The following is a 19,844-nucleotide window of genomic DNA, read 5'->3' on the forward strand; positions in this document are numbered from 1 at the left end:
GGATGCTTTCCTGAATGTGGGTCTACAAGACTAATACTAATCTTCTTAAGTCTGCATCAGTGTCAGAATGTACTTGAATGTATGGACGGAAGTAAATAGTGCTGAGTATGAAGGGAACACAGTTGGGGCGGATTAAAAATGGAAAACAGAGTGATGCAAGAAAGAAAATCCAGCACACTGGAAGATGTGGACCTCACCGGGCCTCAGCAATCCACCCAATCCCCAAACACATGGGTGTGAGAAGCAGAGAAGGACCTATCAGGTAGGTCTAGCCAGTTCCAGGAACAGCAGGTCATTCCCTAGTATGAGTGGGAGCAGCAGTGGCAGGACTGAGAGCACTCCAGTGAGGATCACTCTTACTGGAAAATGTAACAGGACCCAGGAAGTCTGCAGATTGCCTTTTACAATCTGAGCCATATGCTAACTGGCAGTTTGCTTTGACTTTCTCTCACCCCCTTCATAGAATCATAGAAGATTAGGGTTGGAAGGGACCTCAGGAGGTCATCTAGTCCAATCCCCTGCTCAAAGCAGGACCAACCCTGATTAAACCATCCCAGCCAGGGCTTTCTCAAGCTGCACCTTAAAGACCTCTAAGAATGGGGATTCCACCAGTCCTTCCTCACAGTCCTTCTCCATTCTCCCTTCTTTCCTCTCCTGGCATGCTCTTTCATCCCACGCTTACCTTATCACTACACAATCAGCTAATATAAAATATAAGATGTGTGCCCATCGCCAGCCTAATTGCTCGCCTTGCACATTGTTTCTCATTTCCCCCACCCGCTGTTTTTGTCTTTTTTTATATTGTAGATTCTTTGGGCTAAGGAATCCTGTAGGTTTGTACAATGCCCAGCACAATACAGTGCAGTATAAATAAATAAGGGAGGTTTTAGAATAGGCCTAAGCAAACAACTTGGCATACATTCACCGTGACGATGTAACTGGGGCTGTAGATTATAGGTGGGGTGTAAATACAAGATTTCCATAACCTTCCTCTCAGTAGCCAAGCCACTGATGATGACAGAGCATATAAGTAGATTAAAGTCCTGTACTTTGGGACTCTGTTTCCTTGCAAGAAACTGGGCTCAATAGGATTTATTTCAGTATTATAAAATAGAGCACTGACTTCTTGTACACTGCTTCGGAGATGTTGCTTTATCTTTGCAGTGTGCAGAGCCTTGTGAAATAACAAATGTGCTGGCCAATTGCTAGTAAGAACAAATTAGGGATCTGAACACAGTGATGTGATAAATGCACAGCACTGACAGGCCACCAACAGTAGAGAAAAATCCTTCTGAGAGGAAGCCTATATACAACATCTGCAAAACATTTTCCCAATTAGTGAATATTTAGATGCAATTTTTCACAAGTCACAAGCAGTTTTGTACTTACATAGCCTGAAATTGCTGGAGGTGGAGGGCTGTCATCTGGGATGCGAATTAATTCACCAAGCTGGAAGAACACAGAATGGAGAAAAAAAATGAATTATATCTTTTCCCCAACTGTACCGTAGAATAATCTTCGCACCCATACTCTTCTCTTAAAGAGTATTTTCAACAAAACCATTGAAGTAAAAGAGCTGAACATCAGGCTATATGGTGCAATAATACCTGCAATCTTCTCCATCCTTCTCGAACACGGATAAACACCTCACTGCTTTCACTCAGGTAGATTAATGTACCTTCTGCCACTAAATGAACCTTTTGCAACATACTATCAATATTTCTGAATGTTGTAACCTGTCAAATAACAAGAAAACAGAATAATAAAAAATAAAGGACATTTGTAGATAAAATTAATCTTTCTTTGAACAGGAAATTAGCAGAGGAAGTCATAGAAATGAAAATAGACTTTCTGTACAGTAAATATATCTAAAGCCTGTATTCACTCATTTAACATAGTTTTGCTTATGTAGCACAAAAAAGATCACAACACATTGTACAGTCATTTAGCTTTTGGTTTTATGAAACAAAGTACTGTGGTGACTGTAGGCTGAATTCATATTTGGTATAACACTGCTGACTAATAGAATTATACCAGTGAAGAATTTGGCTCTGTTGTGGGGTTATTACACCTTTAATGTTTGAAAAATTGGACTGAGCTGGCAGAGTTCAAAAGATGTTTCAGTTGGCAGCTTTAGCAGCTGGAGTGGGGCAGGATGTAGCTTGTAAATTATATTTCAGTCATTGTGGTATTTCAATTCATTTTTGTTGTCACTATCTTTTTTTCTTTTTGTTGTTCTGATCCAATTAGAGTCAGTGTAATTAATTCATATATCTTGTTGATTTGATTCTCATGAGACATAACAACCTCAAACCACGCATCTGAATGAAAATGCAGTTCAAATCACATGCTGAAGCCATGGTCCAGAAAAGACAGTAATAAATTTTACACAAAATGAAAACCTGCAGTGGGGTTTGTCTAGCTAATATTCCAGAAAGGAGGAGTCATTTTCATAACAGCATTTTAAAATACAAAGATCCTCTTATCTGAATTGCAGACAGCTTAATATTCAGAAATATCACTCGTTGAATAAATGATGTGGCATATTGTGATCAGATCACGGTCTCATTTTTTTCCCTATCAAATTTGCTCAGTTTGTAAGCAAACATTAAGCTGTCTGCTAGTGATAGCAGAGAGTCTCTTCCTTTAAGACACTATGTGGGCTAGCAGGCTGAGACTCAATCCACATAATACTGATGTTATGTGGCTGGTTGGGAGAAGAAGCCTGAAAAGTTGGCATAGGTAATTTCTGCCCTTTTAATTGAGGTATATACCTTGGTCAGGTTCACTATTTGAGGGTGTGGTTAGATTCCCTGCTGCTGCTGCTGCTAGAAGATTAGGTAACAGCTACAGTCAAATCATTTTTCTCTTTACAGATGCTCAAGAAGTTGCACCGCTTTCTTTTCAGTGGTGACCTTGCAACTGTCATCCAGGCTTTCGTCACCTTGAGATTAGATACTACAATGCACTGCACACAGAGCTACCTATTCAAACTGTTCAGAAACTGCTGCTGGTGCAGAATCCTGCTTGTTAAGATTTCCGCCACCCCCACCCCCTCATGAGCATAATAAACCTGTGCTCTCTACAGCCTATTGGTTTCCAGTTTGACTTTAAAATGTTGGTCTGGACATAAATAAAACCCTAAGAGGCTGGACCCTACCTATCTAAACTAATGTGTCTCTCTCCAGGACTGCCTGAACTAAAGCCCATTCAATATGTGTGCATGGGTGGCTGGCAAGGTGTACTGTGTTAGAGCCCTGGGCCTTTGGAATTCATTTCGCACACCCCAGGACTGTAGTGGCCTGAGTTTGTCATGCCGCAAGTCCCACCTTTTCCCCTTGCCTGGGGCTAGGGATGGGTTAGCAGTATTGTGGCACTCTGGTGGAGAGGTGGGGTAATTTTCATTATACTTACGTTGCTGGGTTATTGGATCTGATGGAGCTGAATTGGTGGGGCTGTTAACTTCTTTGTGTATTTTAAAATGATTGCCAACAGCACCCAGAGAATTGTGGAAGCGGCTCTTTTATTGTAATTTAGTCAAAGTTTGAATAAGTTATGAAACTGGCCAGAACTTACAAACACTCCTCCCTTTCCCACCTCCCTCCCCCCATCTGTTTACTTGTCAACTGAGTACATATATGATATGGAAATCAATGAGACAATGTATATGGACCCCTATGATGCTATTTTTACATAATCAGTTTTTAGGGTAGGACTGTACTTCAAATTGTCCAAGAAGAAAAGGAAGAAACTCTAACTATGTGAACACTCTCTCACAAAAAAAATTGAATCATTATTGGTTAATAGACTCCTAAGGGAGATGGTGATGTTACTTACCTTGTACAATAACTGGAGTTCATTGAGATGTGTCCCTATGGGAGTGTCACTTCTGGTGTGCATGTGCTTGGATCGGAGACTTTTGGTAGCAATTCCTGTTTGGTTCACACATGTGCTCCATCTATCCTCATGCCCCATACTGAGAGTATACAGGGCAATGTCAGATGAACCACACTGAGTTTCTTCTCTAGCACGAAGTCCTACAAGGCAAAGACTCCAAAGCAGAGGGGGAGGAGGGTGGAGCACCCATAGGGACAAATATTTCTAAGAACTCCTGTTACTGTCCAGGGTAAGTAACCACTCCTCCTTCATATATTGTCCCTAAGGATGCTCCACTTCAAGTGGCTCATGAGCAGTGCCCTCTAAAGTAGGTGGGTGATTCAAAGCCACATCTAAGACTGACTGGAAAACCCCAGTATCACAAGCAGCATCCTCCCTAAAATTGTGAACTACAGCATAATATTGAGAAACCAACACCCACATGGCAGCTGTGCATATTTCTGCAATTGGAACATTCTTTAATTGGGCTACAGAGATATACTGTGATCTAGTGGAGTTGGTTAGGATCTGTAGGAGGTTGGATTTTAGCTGCTTTGTAGCAAGAGAGGATACATCTTCGAACCCACTTACAAAGTCTGAGTTGAGACAGAGGCTCCTCTAACACTATTTGTGAAAGAGATAAAATAGTCTGGGGGAGGCCCTAAAGGGTTCAGTCCTTTACAAATAAAAGGTTAATGCTCTTCTGACATCTAGTATCTGAAGAGCAGCTTCCTTTTTCCTTTGGTGAGATTTGGGTAGAAAACCAGATGTTGAATGACCCAGTTAACATGGAAGTCCAAGGTGACCTTAGCTAAAAAGTGGGGCTATAGCTAGAGAGATATCTTTTCTTTATAAAAGGTGGTGTAGAAAGAGTAAGTTATCAATGTTCTTTATCCTCCAATTCTCCTAGAGGAGGTGATAGCCACCAAGAATGCAGCTTTCATAGAGAGGCATAGACAGGAGCACATAGCTGTGGCTCAAAGTGTGGGCACATCAAAGATTGAGGTCCAAGTTTAAATGCCATATCAGAGCAGGTTGTAGCACATGCACAAAATGTGATTATAATCCTTTAATAAATTGAGAGGTGATAGAGAAAGCAAAGACTCCATTTGACTATGGAGTGGAAGGCCATAATTGCTGCTAGATGATCTCTGGAGTTCTTCACACTCAGAATGTAATCCAATACATGAGGTGGGAAGAGTTGACAGGAAACCGGTGCCAAATCAAAGCACCAGTGTTAGAATCTCCTCCACTTTGCAGGCATGTCTTTCTAGTTGATTCCTTTCTACTACTGAGCAAAACCTCATGCACATCTCTTGAACAGGAGAGCTCTACTGCTGAGAACCATCCAGGTGTCAAGGCATGGGATGCAGAGCTGTCAAATTGGAATGAAGAACTTGCCCTGAGTCCTGGGTTAGCAGGTTGGGAGATGGTAATCAAAGTGCAGGGCGAGATGAAAGGCGAATCAGGTCTGGGAACAGTATTTGTCTGGGCCATGTTGGTACATTAGGATGACTCTGGCTCTGACCTGCTTGATCTTGATTAGTACCCTGAGAAGCAGTGGCAGAGGATAGATGTATAGGAGATTCCTGGACCAAGAAACAAGGCAGGCATCTCCCAAGGAATGATGAGTCAAGCCTGATCTCAGACACAATTTCTGGCACTTCCTATTGGAGGCAGTGGCAGAGACATCTATCTCCAGAAGAATCCAGTTAAGAAATATCCCCTTGAGTATCAAATCATTGATTTAAGCAGGCACTTCTGTCAGGATCATGAATGGGAACTCATTGGCAGTGGAGTTCTGGAGACCCGATACGTATATAGCGGAGATTAGGATCCAGTGGGCTATACATCAGTCCCATAGCTTTATTGCTTTGGAGCAAAGGAAGGAGGAATTTGCTCTGTCCTGGCAATTTATATAGAACATAGAGGCTCTGTTTATCAATATTCTTATGGATCAGCCTTCAATCATAGGCAGGAAATGTTTGCAAACATATATAACTCTCAGCTCTAGTAACTTGATATGAAGAAGGGATTATAGAGTGGATCATTTGCCTTGAATGGTATGACTTTGAATATGAGCTCCCTGCCTTATGTGTCTGTGTTGAGGGGCTCAAAGGAGTGAAGGGAACTCCAGAACAAACTTTGACTGGGTTCATCTACTGATTAAGGAGGTCTACAACTTCCCATGGAATCAATACCAATTTTAGGAGACTGTTTGTTGGAGGTGTTGATAGCTCTCAGCCAAGCTTGGAAGCAAGAAAGGTGTAGCCTAGCATGTAGCCACAAGTCACAAAGTACAGGCTACCATATGGCCCAGGAGCTGCAAGCACATTTTGGCTGTTGTCTGAGGGCTCAACTGAGCCTGGAAAATGGGGTTTGTTAGTGCCATAAATAAGACCAATAAACAAACCCTGGCCGTCATGGAGTCTACAATGGCTTCTACAAACTCTCTATGTTGAAATGGTGTCAAAGTCGACTTTTCTTTGTTGTCCTAGCATGTTGCATACAGTTATGGCCTTTCTGACTGCAGAATGAACTTGGTTGGAGGGGGCTATGAGAAGCCAATCACTGAGACTGGGGAAGATGATCACCCCCACTGATATAGCAGAGCGTTTACCACCACCAGAATATTCATAAAGATGCTGGGGATGGTGGAGAATCCAAAGGGGAGCACTCAATATTGAAAGTGCTCCTGGCCGACTATGAAGTAGAAACTTTTTGTGAGCATCATGATATGAAGGTATGAGTGTTGGAGGTCAAGGATACAAATCGTCCTCTGGAGCTAGAAATGGTAATATAGCTGAGTGTCACCATCCTGAAGAAGAAGTTACTCACATTGTGCAGTTACAATGTGTGTCCTTATGGGTGCTCCACTGTAGGTGTGACTGGGGGGACTTTCTGAAGACCCTCGTCCTGTCAAGGTAGAAGGCAAGGGGCTCTCCTGACATCCAAGGCATGTAGTATAGCCTCCCTGTTGTCTTAGTGAGGCTTGGAGTAGAAGATTGAAAGATGAATCAATTGATTCATGTGAAACAGCAAGGTTAAATTAGGGATTAATTTTAGATGCGGCCTGAGCATAATCTTATCAGGAAAGAATATTGTGTACAGGGGATGTGCCATTAGAGCTACTATCTCCCCTATGCTGCTGGCTCAGGTAATCACTATCAGGAAGGCTGTTTCCTTGATAGGTACTTCAGCAAACAAGTGGTCATGAATTCAAAGGGAGGCCTACTCAGTTCTTTCAGTATTCGGTTCAAGTCCCACATGGAGGAAGAAGGTTGAGGGAATAGTTTACTATACCCTTGAGGAGCCTTGTTGTGGTGGGGTATGACAGCACTGAGTATACCTCTATAGGATGGTGAAAGGCTGTTATACCCGCTATATGAACCCTAAAAGAGCTTAGAGATAATCCTGACCTTTTAAAGGGTCAGAGCATAGTCTAGGATATGCAGAAGGATCGCGGATGTTGGAGATATTTGTTGGGATGTACTCCAAACCTAAAATCTGGACCATTTCTGTAGGTAAGTACACTGTGTTGAGGACTCTCTACTGTGTAAAAGAACCTCTTGTACTTCCCTTGAACAGGAGTTTTCAAGGTGTTGGAACAAAACCCGAATCATGCTTTGAGGCAGAGAATCCCCAGGTTGGGATGTAGGGTACGCCCTTTGTCCTGTGTGAGAGTAGGTGAAAAATGGTCAGAAGGGAGATCGGCGGGTAAGTATTGGATCTATCAGACTGATGTGAGTCTGTCCCTTTTTATTTTTAGCAGGACCTTCAACAGTAGTGGAAACAGAGGAAAGGTGTAGAGAAGGTCCTTGTTCCATGGAAGAAGGAGAGCATCTCCCAGTAAGTGCTGTCCCATCCTCACCCTGGAGCAGTAGCATGGACATTTCTTGTTCAGGTAGGTGGTGAACAGGTCTGTGGACAGTGTTACACTTGTCAGTACTTCATGATCTATTCAGACATTGGGGACCTCCCACTCGTGGTCATGTGGCAATTCGTGACCGAGACTGTCCACTATCGAGTTTTGTGTGCCCAGGAGCTAAGCCTGGGACAAAGTAACATTGTGGGATATATGCACCAGTTCCATAGCCTCATCACTGTTGCACATAGGGAGGGCAACCTGGCTCCCCCTTGTCAATTGATGTAGTATATACAGGCTATGTTGTCTGTTAGGATCTTTGCAATCAGCAGGAGAAAATGGATACATACGTTTCTGACCACTCTCAACTCAAGGAGATTGATGTGAAGGATTTCTCTGCAGTTGACCATTTGCCTTGCATCGTGAGGCCATTTAGATGCACGTCCCACCCTCTGAGTGATGCATCGGTGGTGAGGAGCAATGGTGACTTTTGTGAGAAGGGGATCCCTTTGGAAATATTGGCTGGGTCCATCTACTAGTTTTTGATCCTCATGGATAGTGACAAGGTTTGTCCAATCTGTCCTTGGTTTCATCTGTAAACTGAGCTGAACCACAGTTGAAGGCATTGCACAAGAAGCCTGGCATGTGGTATCACCATCGTGCCTGCTGCCATGTGCCCCAAGAGTTGAAAGCAAAGTCTGGCTGGTACTTGTGGGCTGCTTTAAATGGTATCTATGAGTGTGAGTAAAGATAGGAACCTGTATTGAGGTAAAATGGCTTTGGCCTGTAATGCGTAGAGGGTATCCCCTATGAATTCTAGGCATCGCACTGGAGCAGGGATTGACTTCTGGGTGTTGAACTGTAGACTTAGTTCTATATACAAATGCATCCTGGTGTCAGTGGCTTGGTGAGCCTCCTGGAGAGGCTGGGCTCTGAGGAGACATCGTCCAGATATGGGTAAATCATTATCCCTTGTGAGTGAAGATGAGCAGCTACCACTGAGAGAACCTTGGAAAAAAACTCTTGGGGCTGATGATAGTTTGAAGGGATTTTACTCTGTATTGGTAGTGCTTGTGACCCAGAGTGAATCTGAAAAAATCATCTGTGAGCCGGTAGGCTTGAGATGTGAAATAAGCACCCTGGAGGTCGAAGGCCAAAAACCAGTCTCCCTGTCCCAACATTGGAATGATAAGGTGACCATCTTGAATTTTTGAGCCTTGACAAATTTGTTGAGAATTCTGAGGTATGGGTCTCCAATCTCCCTTCCTTTTTGGGTATTAGAACCCTTTGCCTCATAGATGTTGAGGTACTGGTTCTATGGCTCCTAACTGGAGGAGGCAATTTATCTTCTCTCACAGTAAACTCTTGTGAGAAGGGTCCCTGAAGAGGGACAGGAAAGGGTATTGTAGAGGGGGTAGGTAAAATGAATGGACTATGTGGATCAGACCACCTCTAGGACCTATCAGTCCGAAGTTGTGCATTCCCAGGCACTGCAGAACACTGCCACTCAATGGCCAAATGGGTGTGAAACAATGGTTGATTGTGTCAGTCTGAAGGAGTGGTCTAATGGTGCCTCGACCTGCCCATCAAAAGTGGTGTTTAGATGTAGAGGGCTGGGAAGAAGATTGTGGGCCAGACAGTTTGCCTTTAGGAAATTTCCCTTTCTTGGCAGCTTGTAGTGCCACTGAGACACGTGATCTATCCTGGAATTGGGAATTAAATCATCTCTTTTGTCCCAGTGCATATGAACAGCCATACTGGGTCAGACCAATGGTCCATCTAGCCCAGTATCCTGTCTTCTGACAGTGGACATTGCCAGGTGCCTCAGAGGGAATGAACAAAATAGGTAATCAACAAGTGATCTCCCCCTTCACCCATTCCCAGCTTCTGGCAAACAGCAATCCCTGACCATTTGGCTAATTGACATTGATGGGCCTATCCTTTGTGAATTTATCTAGTTCTTTTTTGAACCCCGTTATAGTCTTGGTCTTCACAACATCCTCTTGCAAAGAGTTCTACAGGTTGACTGTGCATTGTGCAAAGAAATACTTCCTTTTGTTCATTTTAAACCTGCTGCCTATTAATTTTATTTGGTGATCCCTAGTTCCTGCATTATGAGAAGCAGTAAATAATACTTCCTTATTTACTTTCTCCACATCAGTCTTAATTTAATAGACCTCTATCATATCCTCTCTTAATCATCTTTTTTCTGAGATGAAAAGTTCCCGTTTTCTTAATCTCTCTTCATATGGAAGCTTTTCCATACCCTTTATATTTGTTGTTGCCCTTTTCTGTATCTTTTCCAATTCAGATGCATCTTTTTTGAGATGAGGGTAGCAGATCTGCACAGAACATTCAAGATATAGGCATACCATGGATTTATAAAGAGGCAATATGATATTTTCTGTCTTATTATCTATCCCTTTCCTAATGATTCCCAACATTGTTAGCTTTTTTGCCTGCTGTTGCACATTGGGTGGATGTTTTCAGAGAACTATCCACAATGATTCCAAGATCTCTTTGTTGAGTGGTAACAGCTAATTTAAACCCCATCATTACATATGTAGAGTTGGGATTATGTTTTCCAATGGATATTACTTTGCATTTATCAACATTGAATTTCATCTGCCATTTTGTTGCCCAGTCACCCAGTTTTGTAAGATCCCAGTGTAACTCTTCGCAGTCTGCTTTGGATTTAACTATCTTGAGTAGTTTTATATCATCTGCAAATTTAGCTACCTCACTGTTTACCCCATTTTCCCGATCATTTATGAATATGTTGAACAGTATACTGTTGAGGCATGATTTCCCTTTACAAAAACTATGTTGACTCTTCCACAGCAAATCATGTCTGTTTATGTATCTGATAATTCTGGTCTTTACTATAGTTTCAACCAATTTCCTCTGTACTGAAGTTAAACTTACTGGCCTGTAATTGCTGGGATCACCTTTGGTCCCCCCTTCCTTCCCCCCTTTTTTTTTAAACTTGGCGTCACATTAGCTATCCTCCAGTCATCTGGTACAGAAGCTGATTTAAATTATAGGTTACATACCAAAGTTAGTAATTCTGCAATTTCACATTTGAGTTCCTTCAGAACTCTTGGATGAATACCATCTGGTCCTGGTGACTTATTAGTGTTTAATTTATCAGATACCCAGCAACCAGAGAGTGGCCAGGGAGTCCTGCAGAGGGGGAAGGGAGGCATCAGTCTTTTCTCTGAAGAGCTTTGGGCCCTCAAACCATGGACTGCACATCTTTCAAGAATCCTGACAAGTAAAGCCATGATGCCCGTTGCATCACCACAGTCGTGGAGATGGACCTAGCCACCCTATCGGCTGTGTTGAGGGCAAATTGCAGCAAAGCTTTGCCACTAGTTGGCCCTCTTGGATAATGGCCTTAAAGGAATAGTGATGTGCCTCTGGCAACTTTTCAATAAAGTCATTTAGATTAGAGTAATGTACATAGTTGTATTTCTCCCTGAGGGCTTGGTAGTTGGTGATATAGAACTGTAACATGGACGAGGAGTACACTTTTCTGCCAAAAAGATTGTGGTGTTTTCAGTTCCTATCATAGGGAGTTTCTCTTGACTGGTGTTGTCAGCCGCGGGAGTTAACAGCGTCCACCATGATGGAGTTGGGTGGTGGGTGGGAAAAAAGGAATTCAGATTCCTTGGTGGGACATAGTATTTTTTGTCCACTCGCTTGTAGATTGGTGCCACTGATGCTGGGGTTTGCCACACAATCTTTGCCAGGTCTAAAATGGCCTCATTAATCAGGAGGGCAATCTTTGAGGAGGATGAAGAGTGGAGGATGTCAAGGAGCTGATAGTGGGCATCCTTGACTTCCTTCAGTGGTATCTGGAGGGTGTCTGCCACTCTCTTCACCAGCTCCTGGAAAAGACAAAAGTTGTCTGCCAAAGATGGTGGGTGAGGCATGACGGCTTTTTCCAGAGAAGATGAGGATATGGTTTTTGGTGTCACCTCTTCCTTGGTACTGGCCTCCTGTTTCTCAGTATCTTGATGCAGTTCCAAAGCCCTCGATCTTGCGGCCAAGGGGGGTGGGCCTGAAATGTTCTCAAGTGAGGCTCGAAGCTCAGGAGACCGAACAATGATGGGTACTGTTGGTTCCGTGAAAGTCACGGATACTGCTAAAACTAACAGTCCCAGGAGATCAAGAAGCCTCAACATTACTCTTTTTAAGATGCAAGGCCTCTGAAGTGGCAGGTCTCTGAGGTGACCTGGACTTCTTAGCACTGACTTCCCTCAGAGGGATCCAAAGCACCTCTTTTTAGAAGTCCTACAGTTTCCCCCTTGCCCCCACCCCCAGACTTCTCTTGAGCAGGCCTACCAGTTGAGTGGGCTGCAGCAGTTGATGGGGCAGTCTGATTCCCAGTACCCTGAGGTACAGGGCCAGTAACCAGGCCTGGGTCCAAAGGAGGACAGAGGGATTGCTCCATCATAAGGAGTCTTAACTTTATTTCTCTGTTGCTCATAGATCTACTTTTGAACCTGGAGCAAATCCTACACGTAAAAGGGACAGGAGTGTCCCTTAAACAGTGGAGGTAGTTAGAATGGCTGTCACTAACTGGGATGGGCTTCCGGCAAGTTGGGCAGTGCTTAAAACTTGGGAATCCACGCATAACTTGAGGAAGAAAAGTAACTTCCTTTGAAAGAAGGAGTAACTCCTCGTGGAGGTGGATGGCGAGGTGGGGGAAGATGAAATGTCGCTAAAAGAAATCCCCATAAAACTAACAAAAATAAAACAAAGGATGCGAGATACCTAACTAATTACTAAACTAGAGAGGGAAAAAAACTAGCTCTAAAAGCAAAATAGCAAAGAATTAAGCACCACAAGATGCTTCATCTCAGGCTGAAGCAGTTGAGAAGGAACAGTGGGTGTTTCATCTGCTGCTGTCCTTTATACCCTTGGCACAGGACATGAGGATAGCTAGGATATGAAAACTGAATGGACACTGCTATCAAAAGTCTCTGATCAAAAGCATAGGGGATACATGTGCACCGGAAGTGGAACACCTATAGGGAGAATACTTGAAACTTTCCTCTTAGGAGCAAAGTCCGTTGAAAATATTGACCTGAATAACTGGGTATTATTCTACTTGGGTACTTAGTTTCCTTGGAAGAATAATACTGAGCCCAGTCTTTTATGCTAGTCACATAAAATATGAAGTTGCCCATTTTAAGACTCCTTCCGAGGTACTGATTTGTGTCTGCAACAGACAGAGCCTCCACTGATTTAGAATCTTATTCATCCTTTTAAATTATTTGGAGAAGATGCTACTAATAAGTCACCAAACTGAGCTTTACGCTCTCTGCTCTGGTTTTGAAAAGTTATTATACAGAGAAAGGAAATGATGCATTAGTGGCCTTCTATAGGAGTGTTTCCATTGACATTCATGTGAGTTGGCTCATGCTATCAAATGACAAACTTAAATTTTCTTCTCTTACCAGGTTCCTGGTTCCTGATAATCCTGGCTCCCCGGGAGGACCTGGTGGCCCTGGAACTGCAGCTGCTAAAATAAAATAAAAATATATTTCATGTCTTTTTTTTTTTTTGGGAGTGAGAAGGTGAGAGGAAATACTTGGTAATGTGTAGATAAAAATTTTATTGGCATGAGTTTGAGACTACTACAGTACTCACGTGTGTCGAAGTCCTGAGTGAGTGTTCACATGACCTACAGAAAATCTATTTGCAATTATTTTGGGACCATTTTTCTTGTATCTTTCCATCTGGGCGAATAGGCCTCTATCTGCAAGTTTTTCTGCATGTACTTAACTTTAAGCATGTGACTAATATTGAAATCAATGAGACTACTCCCACATTTGAAGCTAAGCATGTTTCTGTTTGCAGAGTCAAGGCTAGTTATCTGTACAGTTTGCAGGGGATCATAAAAATCCTCTAAAAATAACCTAAAATAACATTTTTGGGTAAAGTTCACAACTTCAAGGTGACTTATCTCATTACTTTTAATGTTAGAAGAAAGGGGCGGCTCCTACAGAGAGCTGGGAATCTCTTTTCCAATGGTATGAACCTTCATTTCTAATCTTGTAGGATTGTGAGAGGTCTTTAAACCTGTCACTACTCCAGAACTGAGTTTTGTTCACCCTGAGCCATGGGCCAGTGTATTTTGGATTGATGATTCCACATGTAGGAGAGAAAGAAGAAAATACTTCTCTGCAGGTTGATCATATATTACTGATAGTTTTAAGTTGCTCAGAGGTTTGGAATGCTACGAATAATCCCTGCTGGTGGTGTCTCAGTGGTTTCCAGTGGGAGCTCTCAGCAGCTTCTTCCACTGAAGCTGAGATGAAGGTGTCTGGACTGAATTGGAGAATCATTGCTTTATGTGATCACAAGCAACCATGTTAGGAAGATCCTAAGTCAGAGCCTCTTCAGAGGAAAAGCAAGTGAGAGAGGAAGGACAAAGAAAGGTCAAGGGGGAGTAAGGGAGAGCATGATATGGGTGATGTAGGGAGGGGAAAGTAGGGAGGATAAGTGGTGCAGTAGGGAGTGCAGTTGGGAACACAAGGGCAGGCTGAGGGATGGAATGAGATGGGAAGGAATATCTTTTATAGTCAAGGGACAGTTTTTCAGATTAATCTTGATTCTGGAAGCCTGGCATTCCCAGGTATCCTGGTGACAATTTTAGTTAGTTATTTTCTCAGCACTTCTCAGAATGCATACAAAGACCAGCAGCAGCCCCCCCAAAGACCCTCTTCCCACAATTCCCAGCTTATTTGGAAATTTGTAGCTTGAAAATGTTTTCCAAATGCTGGCAACTTAATGGTCTATGTAACATGCGCAATGTTGGCATATGGTATTTACAAGCTGAAGGAGAAATGTCATGCAATAATTTTCTCAGATGATTGTCTATTTGAGAAGATCTGGTGAAAGTAGTGGCTGCACTTAACACCATGTCCCACTCCTATTCATCCACAGCCCCCAGGAAGGTTTACCAGGTATTCCTGCTATTATGTGGGGGGAATAACAAACAAAAAGGCATAGAGGAAAGGGCCCAATCCTGCTTCTGCTGACTTCAGTGGGACAGGGATCAGGCCCACAGTGAAGGGAGAGATGTATAAAAAGGTAAAAATTACACCAAATATATATTGAAGAAAAAGTCATTAATATCTTGTTTCTACTATATTCTTGTATCCTTCCAGTCTGAACCAGTTTGTGCTAAATACAGCATTATAAGAACATTTTTAAAAAGGTATTTAAAAAAAAAACCCCTAAGATTCAGAAAGCCATATCACAAGAGCATTAACACTCCAGGGCTTATTTTGTTGATGTATAAAAATATGAAATGATGATCTGTTAATGGAAGAACAAAGCATTCTCCGTTGTCATTTAGTGCCATTAACATTGCCAAAATAAGTTTTTCATTAAACAAACCTTGAAATCATCTTTACAAACTAGAGAGTCATCATTCTGGTGCTCTTGTGGAGATCTTTTTAGACCAATTGTTATGTGTCTGTGGAAGGGGACAGACGCTTGATTCAAAGCCAGCATTCAAGAGTTTAGCCTTTCCTGGTTCCCAGATTACCACAGGTGGGAAGTGACAGTTAATCAGGAGCCTAATTAAAGGAGACAAACTCAGGCCTGGGCCCCATTCAGATTTACTAAATGGACATCTATCAGTTTGCTTAATAAAGCAAAGAGGAGGATGTGAAAAAGGAAGACAGAGATCAATGTCAGAACAGCTAACCAAAACTCTAAGGAAGGAACACACCCACAATTGTCTGGAATCTTTTGTTTTGTTTGACTGGGTCATAAGCAATTTCTAGAAGTGCTTGATGTGGAGGATGGTAATATTTTATTAATATTGTGTATGTCTGTGTGTTTGATATAGTGTTTGCTACATTACTAAGGGTTAATTCAAGCATAGATGAGTTTGCACATAGACAGGAAATCAGACAAACACTTCTGATAGCCACCCATCTACCAATAACTATATTTCAATTCAGAGAGCCAACTGCTTGGAAGTCTATCTCTGACTTCTTGCTGGGCTGCATAAGTTGGCTTGACCAGGATCAGTAAAAGGTCTGCCCTGAAGATGGGGTGAGAAACAGGGGAAACGGGCTGACTCCTAGGCCCCAGATGCTGGGGTGTCTGGATAAATTAGGACTATGTAAACGTTGGCTAAGATAGATATGAGTGTAGGCTGTTTATTGTGTTACTAACCTTTGCTCTTTTTTTCTGCTATGTTCCATCTGTTGAGATTAAACAATACTTGGCTACTTAAAAGGCTGTTTTGGCTCCCATTCACACACTTTTCACAGTTCCCAAAGAGAAGATGTGTATGGCTTAAACCCATTTGGGCCTGCTGAGGAACTGTGTTCAGTGCACAGGGTACCAGATCTAGTCTGGGAGAATGGCAGGATACTATCCCAGGATAGATGTAAGCAAGCAGCCTGTCCCCTGGAGGCCTGTACATTCAAAGAGACTTTAGGGGGTCAAAAGTTCAGCCAGCCCTGGACTGTGGCACTTGGTTTACAGCAATGTATTCTCAACATCTGGGCAATAAAACCCTCCAAGGGAGTACTTCTGCAAGTTTGGAGTTACTGAGCTGCAGCCTGAACTGGTTTACAAAACTCCTGCCTCATGTGAGAGTTCCTATTTTTTTCCTATGCTAATCTACTACACTTAAAATCAACAAAGATGTGAAAACTGAAAATGTTTTGATTTTGCCTATGTTAAAAAATTCTTACCACTGTTTTTCTCACAGAAGCTGTAGTGCCTCCATATTTATGAGCAGGGACCTTAAATTTGATAGGGGGCATCATCCTCGTATCAGATATGTGCTTTTTTCTGGCCCTGTGAAAATTTGCAAAGTTATAAAGCCTATGGAAGTTTCCATTTGCACATGCTCAGTAGATGTTTGGCAATAAAATTCTCTGAACATTCCATTTCCACTGAGCATGCTCTGCCTGTACAGACCTTACTGGGTGTGCTCCAGCCCTGGATGGAGTAAAATTTCCCTGCAATTTCCCCTCCTAGCTGCTGAGAGCTGCTATGGAACCAGGCAATGGAATGGAGAGCAAGGCAACCATCTCTTCTGTGATTTCCATACCACCCTCCCTCTGCTGGAGCAGAGGCATTGTGGAGGAGAAGAAAACAGCCTATCTCAAATGCAGACAAATATAGTACCTGCCAGACTGGGTCAGACCATGGCCTATCTTGCCCAGTATCCTACCTCTGACAGTGGCCTGTACCAGAACTTCAGGGGGAGCATGCAGAACAGGGCAATTATGGAGTGATCCACTCATGTTTTCCATACCCAGCCTCTGGTAGCCAGAGATTTAGGGTTGCCCTAAGTATAGGGCTGTGCTCCTGACCATCTTGGCTAATAGCCATTGATGGACCTATCCTGCATGAATCTAACTAGTTCTTTTTTAAACCCAGTTATACCTTGGCCATCACAACATCCCAGGGCAATGAGTTCCACAGATTAGTTGCACATTGTGTGAAAAAAGTATTTCATCTTGTTTGCATTAAACCTGCTACCTATTAATTTCATTGGGTGACTCCTGGTTTTTGTATGTGTGAAAAGGTAAACAACAATGTGTTGCTATTGACTTTTTCCACACCATTCATGATTTTATAGACTTCTATCATATTACCCTTTAGTTGTCTCTTTTCTAAGATGAACAGCTCTAATTTTCTAGTTTCTCTTCACGTAGAAATTGTTCCAACCCCTTGATCACCTTTGCTCTTCTCTGAACCATTTCCAGGTCCAATATATCATTTTTGAGAGGCAGCAACCAGAACTGGCCACAATATTCAAGGCATGGTTTGTACCATGGATTTATGTAGTGGCATTATGATATTTTCTGTCTTTTTTTTTATCCCTTTCCTAATAATTCCTAAAATACTGTCAGCCTTTTTGACTGCTGCTGTGCACTGAACATAAATGTTCAGATAACTATTCAAGGTCACACCAAGATCTCTTTGTAGGTGGTAACAGATGGTTTAGACCCCATCATTATATACATATAGTTGGGATTATTTTTTCCATTGTGCATTACTTTGCACTTAAAATGTTGAAGTTCATCTGCCATTTTGCTGCCCAGTAACCCAGGTTGATGAGATCCCTTGGTAACTGCCACGCACAGCTCCTTGGAGACCCCACCATTCACCTCTGTCCATTGTGAAAACTGACCATTTAGTCCTACCCTTTATTTCCTATCTTTCAAACATCCTTGAGAAGACCTTCCCTCTTATCCCATGGCTACTTAGTTTCCTTAAAAGCCTTTGGTGAGGGACCTTGCCAAAGGCTTTCTGAAAATCCAAGTATATAATATCAACTGGATCATACTTATCTAGATGCTTGTTGACTTCAGAATCTTAGTAGATTAGGGAAGCAGGGCTTTTCTTTACAAAAGCTGTGTTGACTCTTCCCCAAATTGTGTTTATCTATGTGCCCGATAATTCTGTTGAATGGCAGATGAGTTACAGAAACCAGGTAGGCAGGGAGTAGGCAGGGACAGGGTAGGCTAAGGGGAGATGCAGGCATGCACATGTGTGCATACGTGCATACACACAGGAAAAAGCAGGTTTAGAGCTCCCTCACCTGAGCCATATATCGCTGGAGGTCCTGGGGGCCCTGGAGGGCCTGGTGGGCCAGGAGGTCCAACTATTCCATACCCTGGAGGTCCAGGTAGGCCAGGTAACCCAGGGGGGCCTCTTGGCCCAACAATCGAATCCCCCTTTGGCCCCTGTCAAGGCAAAAGACCATTTTTTAAACACAAAAAGAATACACATGCAGCAGCCTGAGTGAGCAACAACATAACATCATGATCGCAATAGCGAGATTCTGAAGTTAGCTTCCCAAGCCCATATCTGGACATAATTTAGACTGTAGTTCTGATTTTCAGAAGTGCTGTACATCCAGCAGCTCTCACTGAAGACAATGGAAAATGAAAATCTTATTATTTAGGTGCCTAAACTATGGATTTAGAGCCTAGTTTTTTGCAACTATTTCTGAAAATCTTGTCCCATGTGCTTGGATCTCTTCTGAGTCTCTGATTTCCCCCCTAATGCTGTACGGTATGCACCATGCACCTGAACCTCCAGTGCACAACTTAGGTCACTCCATGTTTAATATGCTTAGAATGGTGTCAAGACCATCTCATAATACTTGCAAGAAGGTTTTAGCCCTAAGGATACACAACTCATCCTGAGTGCCTCCTCCATCACAACAGTATCCCAACTTTCTTCCCCCATTCCTCATCCTGCCATCTCCCTCCTTAAAAACCAGACCCCATCTACCTAGCCTCCCAATTTAAGAGTGTCAGAATATGGCACCCTACAAATTGGCAGGGAGCCTTATGATCCCCATGTATCTTCAGTCCTGGCCTCCCCACACCCTTCAGGCCAGCCTGCATATATGTAACAGATCTGGGCCATGTGTCCAAAATGCTTGGTCATTGTCTGCTGCAGCTGCTGTGTCACCCAGCCTCTGCTACTCTTCAGGCAAAGCATTTCTCTGCGGGATAAGAGACTGGTGCAGAGGGGGCAGTTCCCAGTAGAGTCAGGTGGGATAAATCAGGACTTTTTGCAGGCAAGGGTCTTCTTCCAAGGCACTTCTTTCCAGTTGCCACAGACCTTCCTTCTTTCTTGGCACAATTCTCACTAACAAACCCCATACATTAGCCAATTGACAGGTGCCATCCACCTGGAGATTAGCTAGTTTCCTAGGGAAATCACAGCTGATTCTCATGCTGATTTTTACGGTGACTACCACTGGATAAAAAACTAGACAGATTACAAAGTACCTGAATTTTCTAGGACTGTTCAAACTGATACACATGGGGATTTTTCATTGTTTTTGGACCATTGGGTGTTAGTTAACTAGATGGCCAACATTTTTCAAGATGGAGACTAAAATAATTTGTGTATGGATTATTTTGACCCTTATGAGGATATAACTAACATCATATGTGTCAATTCATGTTATTGGTATTATGAAGCTACTTACTGAGGTAGCTAATTAAGGCAACAGAGCAAAATGTTAAATCTGTTTTTCCTGGCAACCTAATTACCATGCATGTTATTAAAATGTGTATATTTAACATTGATACTA

The 19,844-nt window shown here is 42.6% G+C and overlaps 1 protein-coding gene across 4 annotated transcripts in view; it reads right to left on the reverse strand.

The window, feature by feature from the left end:
• The window catches only part of COL15A1 (collagen type XV alpha 1 chain), a 247,966-nt gene that overhangs the window by 5,411 nt on the left and 222,711 nt on the right, over window positions 1-19,844 (reverse strand). For 3 of the 4 annotated variants that reach the window (XM_067569856.1, XM_067569855.1, XM_067569853.1), the window contains 4 exons: window positions 18,333-18,477; window positions 13,207-13,271; window positions 1,608-1,736; window positions 1,390-1,449 (listed from right to left, as the gene is read on the reverse strand). In XM_067569856.1, the coding sequence (XP_067425957.1) occupies window positions 1,390-1,449; window positions 1,608-1,736; window positions 13,207-13,271; window positions 18,333-18,477 (399 nt within the window). The remainder of the gene's footprint in view (window positions 1-1,389; window positions 1,450-1,607; window positions 1,737-13,206; window positions 13,272-18,332; window positions 18,478-19,844) is intronic. The other variant, XM_067569854.1, reaches the window with a different exon arrangement.

Source organism: Emydura macquarii, unplaced genomic scaffold, assembly GCF_026122565.2.
Source record: "Emydura macquarii macquarii isolate MOO-44397 ecotype Brisbane River unplaced genomic scaffold, CSIRO-AGI_Emac_v2 contig_2948, whole genome shotgun sequence".
In the NCBI taxonomy this organism is placed as follows: Eukaryota; Metazoa; Chordata; order Testudines; family Chelidae; genus Emydura; species Emydura macquarii.